General features: G+C 36.1%; 1 protein-coding gene across 1 annotated transcript; it reads left to right on the top strand.

The window, feature by feature from the left end:
* On the top strand, positions 1–6,073 carry LOC127800792 (uncharacterized protein At5g19025-like). The gene is made up of 2 exons (XM_052335604.1): positions 1–821; positions 5,396–6,073. Exons 1-2 carry the CDS (start codon positions 145–147, stop codon positions 5,427–5,429), a joined length of 711 nt encoding a protein of 236 aa, XP_052191564.1. The 5' UTR covers positions 1–144; the 3' UTR covers positions 5,430–6,073.
* Positions 6,074–11,476: the final 5,403 nt, after the last annotated feature.

Consider the following 11,476-nt stretch of genomic DNA (forward strand, 5'->3'; position numbering starts at 1 on the left):
AGAGTGATGGTCACCTCCTGAAAGGGGCGAACAAAATTGCACTCCCTGAAAGCTCCCCTCCTTTTGTACCTCCCTCCCTCTCTCTCTCTCTCTCTCTGCAAATCACCGATTTGCTTCCGCTCCCAGAACACGGAATCAGCTAGCATGCGCCATCAGCTCCTCTCCTCCTTCACCATGGCCCCAGCCTCCACCGCCACGATCTCAACCATCGCCCACCACCACAAGAAATCCATCCACCACCTCTCAAACCCTAACCCTAGCTCCCCCATCTCCACCACAACCTTTCATTGCTCTGCCTTCCCTTGCAAGAACTCCCCTCTAGCCACCCTCGACATCCTCATCTTCATCCTCGTCCTCTTCTCCGGCGCCTTCCTCGTCTCCTCCTACTTGTTCTACCTCTTTCATACCCTCTCTCTCCTCCTTCCCCCGCTCTCCCACCCCGCCACCCACTGCTTCATCCTCGCCTTCCTCTTCTTCTTCCTCCTCACTCTCGTCTTCCTCGAGATGAATTCGCGCTACAGGTCGCGCAAGTGCGAGAGGCCCAACTGCAAGGGGTTGAAGATGGCGATGGAATTCGATTTGCAGCTCCAGACGGAGGACTGCCTGCGATCGCCAGCCTCCGCGGCGGCGGTCAGGGAGGTCGATGAGTTGCCGTGGAAGGGAGGCAGCGAGGGGAATCCCGATTATGAGTGCTTGCGGGCAGAGCTGAGGAAGATTGCGCCGCCCAACGGCCGGGTGGTGCTCATGTTCTTCGCCAGGTGCGGATGCCCCGTTGCCAAGCTCGTGGGCTGGGGCCCTAAACGTGGTCGCCGGCATAAGAAGTGAGTTGAATCGTTTGATTAACTGCAATTGTTTTCTTTTTTTGTTGAAATTGAATACGTGATGTGTTATCATAATTTTATCGAATTGGATTGGTCACGAGTGTTGTTAAGTTCTGAATTTATAGCCCCTTTTAGGCTAGCGTTGGAGTTTTTAACCTAATTCGTGGCATCATCTGGATGATGAAAGCTGGAAATAATTTTAACTTGGAACTTAAGATTACTGGAGTAGCCGACCCCATGTAGTGGGATTCCGGCTTCATGTACGAATTGAACTTAAGATTACTGGGGGAGACAAATCATCATAGAAAAAGAGAAGAGTCGTCATCTTCTGCATGAGTCTTGGGCTTGAATTTGAGATTTCTGAGTTTCAGACCCTTTGTTCTGTCTCAAATTACATTTTATAAATCTATTTAATTATTGTCCATTTTCAGCAACAGACTGTACAGACCACATTGAACAAAGAACAAAACCTACACCAGAGAACAAAAAAATGTATCAGAATCAAGAAGGATTCAACTGCCTGTGGAGAACTCTACATGGACAATGTAAACATGACTAGACAGGGTGGGTACTAGAATGCAAACATGATGTAACGCTAATGCCATGATCCATTTTAGGGCTCTTGGTATTTTTAGCTGCCATTATGCCATAGTCATGCCATCCAGTGATTAATCGGAAGAAAATATATTATTTTGAGTGGTTTACCACTTTACCTTTTATGCTATATACTACTAAACCTAACAACAAGCAATCTAAGCAAACATACTCAAATGTCTGGAAGTTGTAGCAAAAGTAGTTACTTTAACGTATGTTGTCCATGTACTTCATGTGTTATATTGAGGACTATTATAAGCAGAGTGACACATGAATGCCACACCAGAGTCTGAGAGTTTGGTCATCATGGCTGTATTTAGTAAATACTATTCTATACTTTACTAGGACATAATGGTATTGAAGAACAGAAGGTAAGATTTCTCAAATTACATATTTTCTCAGATTGAGGTTAGGTTGCCATGCAATGGCTTGAATGCAGCTTGTGTTTCATCAGATAGTTTAGACTGGGTTGCAGGGTTAACCGTGATGGGAGTTGAAATAGGCTCTACAAGTCTTAACCTTAGATTTCAAAGATGCCATGGCTTTAGAACAGTGTTTAAAAAAGCGTGCTTAAGCTCGCTTTAAGTGCAAGGTGCGGCATGCTTGGTTTTTTTTTTGTGTGTGAAACTCAGCAACTTCAGCTGAACACACTTAGGTTGTGCTTTTGCTTGAGCTTCAAAGCGCAATAAAGCGCGCTTCAAAAATACGCTTGGATTTTTTTTTATCAAACAACATGAATGGTTGGATTTGTTTAAATTTTTGCTATGGTGTGGCTGCTTGTATGGAATCCTTTACCTAAAAAGCTATTTTTAGATCTTAGAAAGATCTAAATAAAATTATATATACATTTGTTTAAAAAAAAGAATAAGACTCAGCTGTATTTACTAACAAAAAATATTGAAAGGAACATGTAATTAAGTGTAAATTAGGAATTGCTAATTTATTCTTAATTGCTGTAAATTAAGGATTGATGGTTGATTCAGATTGCTGTAAATTAGAGATTGATGATTGATTCCAGATTACTGTAAATTAGGCATTGATTGATTGGGGATTGCTGTAAATTAAGGGTTGATTAATTGTAAATTATGAATAATTTTTTTTCCTTATTTTTCTATCTAATCCTCTGTATAAATCGTCTTAAAAGAAATAGAATGGGTTTTTTTGCTAAACTTTTACAAAAAACAAAAGAAGATTCAACAAAATAAAAAAATTAAAAATTAAAATAGAAGCCTTAGCATGTTTAGATCCTTTTAACCGAAAGTTCAGATCAGTTTGTTTTCCAAGTTCCATCAGGACCAACAGTAGACTAGATTGTATCCTTTTATATGTCCCCTATTTGTTTTTGGTATGGTTGCAAGAACTTATGAACGGGTATAAAATATACATAAAAAATGAAATCTCATCTTTTGTTAAATTGCAGCCTTCATTCTTATTCAGGTTTTTTTAGTGACTGCCGTTAGTTTATTTTTCATGCTTATAGAAGTTTATACTCTTTATTATATATATATGTGCTTCACTTTGCGGATAATTCACACCAAAAGTCACAAAACTTTGGTGTCTTTTGCAAAGTGGTCACTAAACTTCAATTGATTGTAAAATGATCACAAAACTTTCAATTTTTTTGTAATGTGATCACATTTGAGATTTTCTAGCATGCTCTCGCCAAAGTTGCTTTCATTCCGATGACGTGGCGTTGATGTGTCGATGACGTGACAATACAGTCACCAAAGTGCTGACGGTACAAAAAAACAACCAATAAAAATGTCACGTGTCAAAACCCAAATTCCCTTAAAACCCATTTCCTTCCCCCCTTTCTCTCTCTCTCTCTCTCTCTCTCTTTCTTTCTTTCTTTCTTCTCCTCGAGACTGCTGCCCTCCCTTCTTCAAATTTATTCCAAATTTAAAATTTTATCCAAATTTGTTTTTAATTTCATAAATAGATAAATACATATTTAATATTTAAAAAATAAAAAAAATCTTCTAATTTTACTACTTTATCTCATTTTTACCTGAACTAATTAAAAAAATACAACTAAAATTATAAAAAAAAGATTTCTTAAATATTAAGATTTCTTATATTTTTTTATTTAAATAAAAAATTAAATCTTAGATGAAGGAGGACTTAATTTTACTGATTTTGATTTTAATATGCATTTATTTATGAATTCAAGGAGGACGACTTAATATTTAAGAAATATTTTTTTTATAATTTTAGTTGTATTTTTCTAATTAGTTCAGGTAAAAATGAGATAAAGTAGTAAAATTAGAAGATTTTTTTATTTTTTAAATATTAAATATGTATTTATTTATTTATGAAATTAAAAACAAATTTGGAATAAATTTGAAGAAGGGAGGTCAGCAGTCTTGAGAAGAAAGAAAGAGAGAGAGAGAGAGAGAGAGAAAAGGGGGGAAGGAAATGGATTTTATGGGAATTTGGGTTTTGACACGTGGCATATTTTTATTGGTTATTTTTTTGTACAGTCAGCACTTTGGTGACTGTATTTGCCACGTTATCGACATATCAACACCATGTCATGGGAATGACAACAACTCCGGCTAGAACATGCTAGAAAGTCTCAAATGTGATCACATTACAAAAAATTTGAAAGTTTTGCGATCATTTTACAATCAATTGAAGTTTAGTGACCACTTTGCAAAAGAGACCAAAGTTTTGTGACTTTTAGTATGAATTACCCTTCACTTTGCTTATGCGTATGTTTCACTTTGTGCTTAAGCTCCATAGGCCTTCTGCACTTAGTGCTTTTCAAAACACTACTTTAGAATTTGAAAGAGCTTTTTAGGAGGACAATGATCAAAAGGAAGAAGAGCTATTTAGGTTATGCCATGTAATTAGACAGTGTGTTCCTATGGTATGTATTAAGCAAACGCTTCTCTTTCCAAAATCACCACACCTCCACCATTGATGATGCTAGGATGATTTTCCCCATTTCTGCCTCCATCATGATGATATTTTTTATCAATTATATGTCGGTTTAATGCATCATCTACTGTTCCAGTACCATTCTCCAGATCAATAACAGAGATGGCTCATTAATATTCTCTAACTTCTCTGTCGCCAAATAAACAAAAACATGTTGGTGGAAATTATACACTGTAGACCATATTCAAAGTAGTATTTGGAAAAACCATTCTTATGGGTTAGAGCAATGCATTACTTCAAAGACACATTAATCAACTAATTTCCTATAATTGACATTAAGTTGGTGTACTGAATCAATTGCATCTCATGTTTTACAATATACCCTAGTTACCTAATAAATCACATGGGACATGGGAGGAGGAGATGGATAGGAGTACCGAGTGGAATGGGCTCTCAAGGAGAGAACTAGTTTCATTAAGACACTTGCTCTTTTGGATAAGCAGACAAGACAAAACTTTGGTATTCTGAATAGGAGTATGTTGAGAACTTGGGGGGGGGGGGGGGGGGGGGGATTGCATATTTAAATGAGGATGTACTGAAATTTTTATTAAGAAATGTGTTGAAGTGACCAGGGAACACTTATTTTTGTGCATGCAACCCTCATATGATTGGTTCAGGACATGTCATTTGATCTTTGTGTGAAGTGATAAGATGTTAAACAGGAAAGCTCATCCTAACAAGGTAATGAATATTGCTTATATGCACCCTCACTTGTGCCAAACACACCACATAAGATAGGTCAAATTTATCCCTTGTAGGAAAAGAAATGATGCTTCTCATGATGCTAAGGGCCAGTTGGGTACCCAATTCGCTTTCAATATTTTGAAAATGAAAACAGAAAATAGTGTTTAATTGCTTGTTATTGTTTTGGAAAACTTTTGAAAGAATAATAACAAGAAAAAGGTTTGTTTACACTTCTCGTTTGGCTTTCACTTTCTTCCTTCTCCCTACCATGGCTTTCATTTTCACTTATTTATCTATCTATTGTATATTTATGGGGTGGCATTATTGTAACTTTTCGAGTGTGCTTTTATTTACAGGGGTCAGGCTCTAAATGGTGGAGATAGTCGCTGATCAATCATAAGACGAGGTCATCATAATGGGGTTTTAAAACACATACGTCTCTCCTTTTGACGCTCTGGATGACATTTGAATACGTGGCTCTCATGCATAAATGGTGGAGATAGTTGCTGATCATCGGCCATAAGATGATGCTGCCCATTATGCATATGTTGTTGCTACATTTGTATGTATCTGGTTGGTGTCTCACCTGGAAAACTTTTATGCTTAATTAGGACAATTCTTTTGGTCCTACAAATAGCATGCTATATTCTCCAACTTATTGTACACGCAACATTATCCTTACAACTCCTCCCATTTATGCGAGGAGAGGATATACCAGACGAGAACTAAATAAATAAATATAGAGTTGGCAGCATAATGGAGTAAGTATGATGTTAGGTAGCATGCCGAATTTGGTGTACTGTGGACTGTAGGTATGGTTTTATTACTTGGAACTGCATCAGATTTCTTTGGTGTCAAATTACAGTATTAGATATTTCAGCCATTACTTGTCTTTGGCTGGCATGGTTCTTCATATTGTGCTTCTTTAGCTGGTGCTATACCAATTTGTCTTTGTAGAGTACATTGTCAGGGTGACTTGACAGTGACATTTTTTTCCCGATATGTAATAATTAGTGAGCTGCATAATTCTATAAAACATGTATTGTCAAATTATTTCTCTTTTGTTTTTTTTTTTAAACATATATATTTAACTTTTTAGTATATTAGTTTTCTGCATTTCTGATAATATAATCGTTTTTTATTTTCTTTTTATGAAAAATAAAAATTAGAAAACAGTTTTCACGACCAGTCAAAGTCTCATGGAGTACTTCAACTCAAGGCTTAATTGTGACTTTTGTTCAAAGCTCGCATCTATGGGGCCGCCACTCACTTTAGGGGCATCTCAAGCCTAAGTAATCATCAATATTCTGAACCAAAATAGCTTTCATTTGGTCATTTAACATAGTTGGGCGAAGATCATTTTTCAAACCTTGTGAATCAGTTTCTGAAAGAAAATAGGTAACCTTATGTACTCTGAAAAAATGACCTGAACAGAAGAAAGTCAATAGAACTGAAGCGCATGGCGAATGCAGATTGGAGCAGGGTACCCCTTTCTTAGAAGAGAAGGAAAGGTTTTTTTGAATTTGCTCAAACAACACAAAATACTTCATTCTTTTATTGGATATATATATATATATATAGAGAGAGAGAGAGAGAGAGAGAGAGAGAGGAAGGCATATAAGAGACAAATTTAGCTTAAAATCTTACCTACAACGGCTACAATACATACTTCTAACTCCTGAATTTCTGCTAGAACTAAGTCTCCACCACACACTAACTTTAACAATTTTCCAACAAGGACTGCAAAATATCAAAAATAAACAAAACATATTTGCAGGGTTAAAATGACAGCAGTTCTGTCAACTTCCTTCGATTCTTCTCCTTGGCAGAATTGCTGGAGACACGAAGTAGCTGTCTCAGCTGCTGAAATCTTTCTTCACACAGTGTTTTAGTCAAAATATTAGCTAGTTGAACCTCTGAGCTACAGTGAACAAGCTTAACTTCTCCTTCTTTCCCAACTTCCCTCACGAAATGATATTTTATTTTAATATGTTTTGTTTTCCCATGGAAAACAGGATCTTTAGCAATGGCAACACCATCAAATGATTCTTCTCCTTGGCGAACCCTTGCTGCAGCAAATACTCATCAATGTTATTGTACCCCTTGGGGCCTGCTTCAAAACATATAGGGGCTTTTTAGCAAACAAACTTTATCTTTATTCCCTTTAGCTATAAATCCTGGAGACTGTTACATATAGATCTCCTCTTATAGGTAACCATTAAGAAATGCGGATTTGATATCTAATTGGAAAATTTTCCAACCTTTTTTAGCTGTCAAAGCTATTAGTAGTCTAATAGTGTCGAGTCTTGTAACTGGTACAAATGTGTTTGAATAATCAACACCAAATTGCTGAAAATAACCCTTTACAACGAGTCTTGCATTAAATTTATTGACTAAACCATCAAGATTTAACTTGATCCTGAACATCCATCTTACACTGATCTCCTTCTTATCCTTTGGCCTATCAATCAGCTCCCAAGTTTTATTTTTTTGAATCATATGCAGCTCCCCCTCCATAGCTGCTCTCCAATTCTTAGCTTGTATAGCATCTTCATGGCTTAGTAGTTCAAAAGATAGCAACATTGCGTATTTTATAAATGTCACTCAAAGATCTGGTGACTTTTACTGGAATTTCAGTGTCACCTTTTGAGTCTAAGTGACTTGAGGTTGCTTCTTGTTCTTGGGGTATGTCCCCAAGAGCTAGAATTTGATTCACGGGTTGCACAACTTCATTCTCCCAATTCCAAGTCGATTCTTTATTGAATTTGACATTTCTGTTGACCATCATTTTCTTTGTCTTCAAATTATAACTCCTATAGCCTTTTACCTCGTTGTTGTATACAATAAAGACACCGGTTTCTGCCCTCTGCTCTAGCTGTCTCTTTTAACTTCTGGTACGTACTAAGGCATAGCATATATAACCAAACACTTTGAGATAATGAGCTGATGGGTTGACTCTAGTCCAGACATCAATTGGACTTTTTCCTTTTAAAGCTTTGGTAGGAAGCCTATAAAGCAAGTAGATTGAAGTATTCATCCCCTGCCAAAAATTGTGGGACCGAGTAGCGGGGGCCTTGCGGGAGGGCATCCCATGTAGATTGAAGTATTCACTGTCTTAGTCCAGAAGTTGTTAGGCATCTTTTTCTCAAACAACAAGCATATGGCCATCTCCATGACAGTTCTGTTTTCTGTCACTCACTCTTTTTTGTTGAAGTGAGTATGTAATAGTCAGCTGATGATGACTTCCTGCTTCCTTACAGAATCTATTTAACTTCTTTGAACTGTACTTAGTGCCTTATCAAATCTGAGCACTTTAATTGAGCATCTACTTTTGGTTCTCAGCCAAAACTTTGAACTTTTGAAAGATTACATACACTTCCAGATTTCTGTTTCAAAAAATATACTGAAAAAGGTGTTATTGCTGTTGAAACACCCTCAGGTACAAAATTCATCTCTAATATTTTATTTGTTCCTGAAATCAGTCAGAATTTGTCGAGTGTAGGACAAATGCTTGAGAACCATTATGCTTTGCACTTTGAAGACAAGTCTTGCATTATATATGATCCTCTTGGGAATGAATTAATGACAGTGAAAATGAAATAAAGAAGTTTTTTGGTTGACTGGAATCAAATAGCCATGTATGCTTATCATACTGTTTAGGATGATTCAAGCATATGGCACAAGAGACTTGGTCATTTCAGTTACTCCACATTAAAACTCATGCATTCTAAAGAATTAGTTCAAGACTTACCTGCTATTACTGTAAATGATATGGTTTGTGATGTGTGTCAATATGAGAAGTAAAACAAATTACCATTTATTGATAGTAGTTGGAGAGTTTCAGAAAAACTTCAACTCATACACTCTGATGTTTGTGGTCCCATGAGTATTTCATCCCTGAATGGCAACTGATATTTCTTGTTATTTATTGATGATTTCTCCAGGATATGTTAGGTTCATTTCTTGGAACAAAAATCTAAGATTCTGTTGGAATTTCAAAAATTTAAAGCTATGGTTGAGAAGCAAGCTGGCTGCCAACTAAAAATTCTCAAATCTGATAATGGGTCAAATTATGTCTTGTTCAAGAATTTTTGTGATAAGGAAAGGATACAACATCAGATGACCGTTCCCTACACTCCTCAACAAAATGGAGTGAGTGAAAGGAAAAACATATCAGTGATGGAAATGGCTAGATGTCTGCTATATGAGAAAACGCTTCCCAAGAAGTTTGGGGCTGAGGCTGTAAACACTTCAGTCTATTTGTTGAATATGCTGCCAACTAGAGTCTTGAGTGGAAAAACTCTCTTTGAAGAATGGTATGGATTCAAGCCCCCAGTGAATCATCTTAGAGTATTTGGTTGTGTGTGTTGTGCTCATGTTCTAGAACAAAAAAGGGACAAGTAAGATAAAAAATCTGAGATGGGCATCTTCTTGGGATATAGTACCAACACTAAAGGTTATAGAATTTTCAGTTTGAAAACTGAAAAAATTATGATAGTAGAAATGTTAAATTTGATGAGTCTCCATGTGGAATTGGAATAAAAAGGAAGTTGAAGCCCTAAAGAAGATTTTGAATTGGGGAAATATACCCCAAGAACAAGATGTCACAATAAAAGAAGAGGATTCCGATATGGTTGATGATGCTCCAGTTAGAGGAACTAGAACTCTTGAAGAAATTTATGAAAGATGTCATATGGCTTCACTTGAATCTACTAGCTATGTTGAAGTTACAAGTAATGCTGATTGGAGACTTGTAATGTAGGAAGAGATGGATATGATTGAAAAGAATGGGACATGGAGCTTAGTAGACAAACCTGAAAATCAAAAGGTAATAGGTGTTAAGCGGGTTTATAGAACCAAACTCAACCCAGATGGTTCTCTGAACAAACTAAAGGCCAAACTTGTAGTGAAGGGTTATTTTCAGCAGTTTGGTGTGGATTTTACTGACACTTTTGCTCCAGTTGCAAGACATGATACCATAAGACTTTTGGTGGCACTATTGGCGAAATTGAGTTGGAAAATTTATCATTTAGATATCAAATCTGCATTTCTAAATGGACTTCTTGAAGAAAATGTTTATGTTTAACAATCTGAAGGCTTTCAAGTTACTGGAAGTGGAAACAAAGTTATAAGCTGCACAAAGCCTGATATGGGCTTAAACAGGCTCCTAGAGCCTAGTATAGCATAATTGACTCCTATTTGCTACAACAAGGGTCAACAAAAGTGAAAGTGAAGCAACTCTCTATGTGAAAAAGGTTGGAAGTGAAGTCAAACTCATTGTTTATTTATATGTCGATGATCTCTTAATCACAGGTAGTGATTTAAACTCCTTGAATAAATTCGAGTATGGAAAAAAAATTTGAAATGTTTGACCTAGGTGAAATGAATTAGTTTTTGGGAATGGATCAAAATGAAGTTGGTTATTCCTTTGTCAAAGAAATATGCCTAGAAATTTTAAAGAAGTTTTATGTGGAGAGATCAAAGCGTATGAGTACTCCTTTAGTATTGAATGAGAAGTTAACCAGATGCTTCAATTTACAAAAGCTTAATTGGAAATTTATTGTATTTGTTAGCTACAAGACCTGATATTATGTATCCAGTAAGTTTGCTTTCTAGGTTCATGCATTCTCCTAGTCAATTTCATCTTGTTGGAGTCAAAAAGTGTTGAGATACATCAAAGGTATAACTGATTATAGTGTGTGGTATTTGAAGAATGAAAGTGAGCAGTTAATGGGTCATACAGATAGTGATTGGGCTGGAAGTTTAGAAGATTCAAAAAGTAGTTCGGGCTACGTTTTTCATTTGGTAGTGGTGTCTTCTCCTAGAAGTCACGAAACCAAGAAGTGGTGGCCCAATCCTCAGTTGAAGCTAAGTATATCTTTGCTACCAATGCAGGAAATTAAGCAATATGATTGAGAAAAATTATGTCAAATTTGAGGCAAAATTTAAATGAAACAACTGTGATTTGAGTGGACAAGAAGTCAAACCATTGCCATGACAAAGAATCCAGTTTAGCATGGAAGAACAAAGCACATAAATGTCAAGTTTCATGCAAATAGAGAAGTTGAAAAACTTGGGAAAATCAAGTTGGCTCATTGCTCTTCAGAAAATGTAATAACTATAGCTTTGCCCAAAGCTAAATTTGAGTTCTTAAGATCTAATCTGGGAGTCTCCAAGAAAGATCTCAAGGAAGAGTGTTGAGCTGTGAAATTTTTTTAGATATTTTAAAAGTTAAGAAGTATTTGTTTTTGTATTTTTGCTATAAAAATGATTATTTTTGTCAAGATTAGTTAAAAATGAGTGAACATCTTAGATTTAATGAACCATGTCTTGAAAAAGTTACGAAAAAGCTATCTAAGTTTGATATTGAGTAAATAGTGCAGTATTTGAAGAATTTTTATATATATTAAACTAAAATAAATAAAGAGATAACTCTC

Source organism: Diospyros lotus, chromosome 4 (assembly GCF_014633365.1).
Source record: "Diospyros lotus cultivar Yz01 chromosome 4, ASM1463336v1, whole genome shotgun sequence".
Lineage (NCBI taxonomy): Eukaryota > Viridiplantae > Streptophyta > Magnoliopsida > Ericales > Ebenaceae > Diospyros > Diospyros lotus.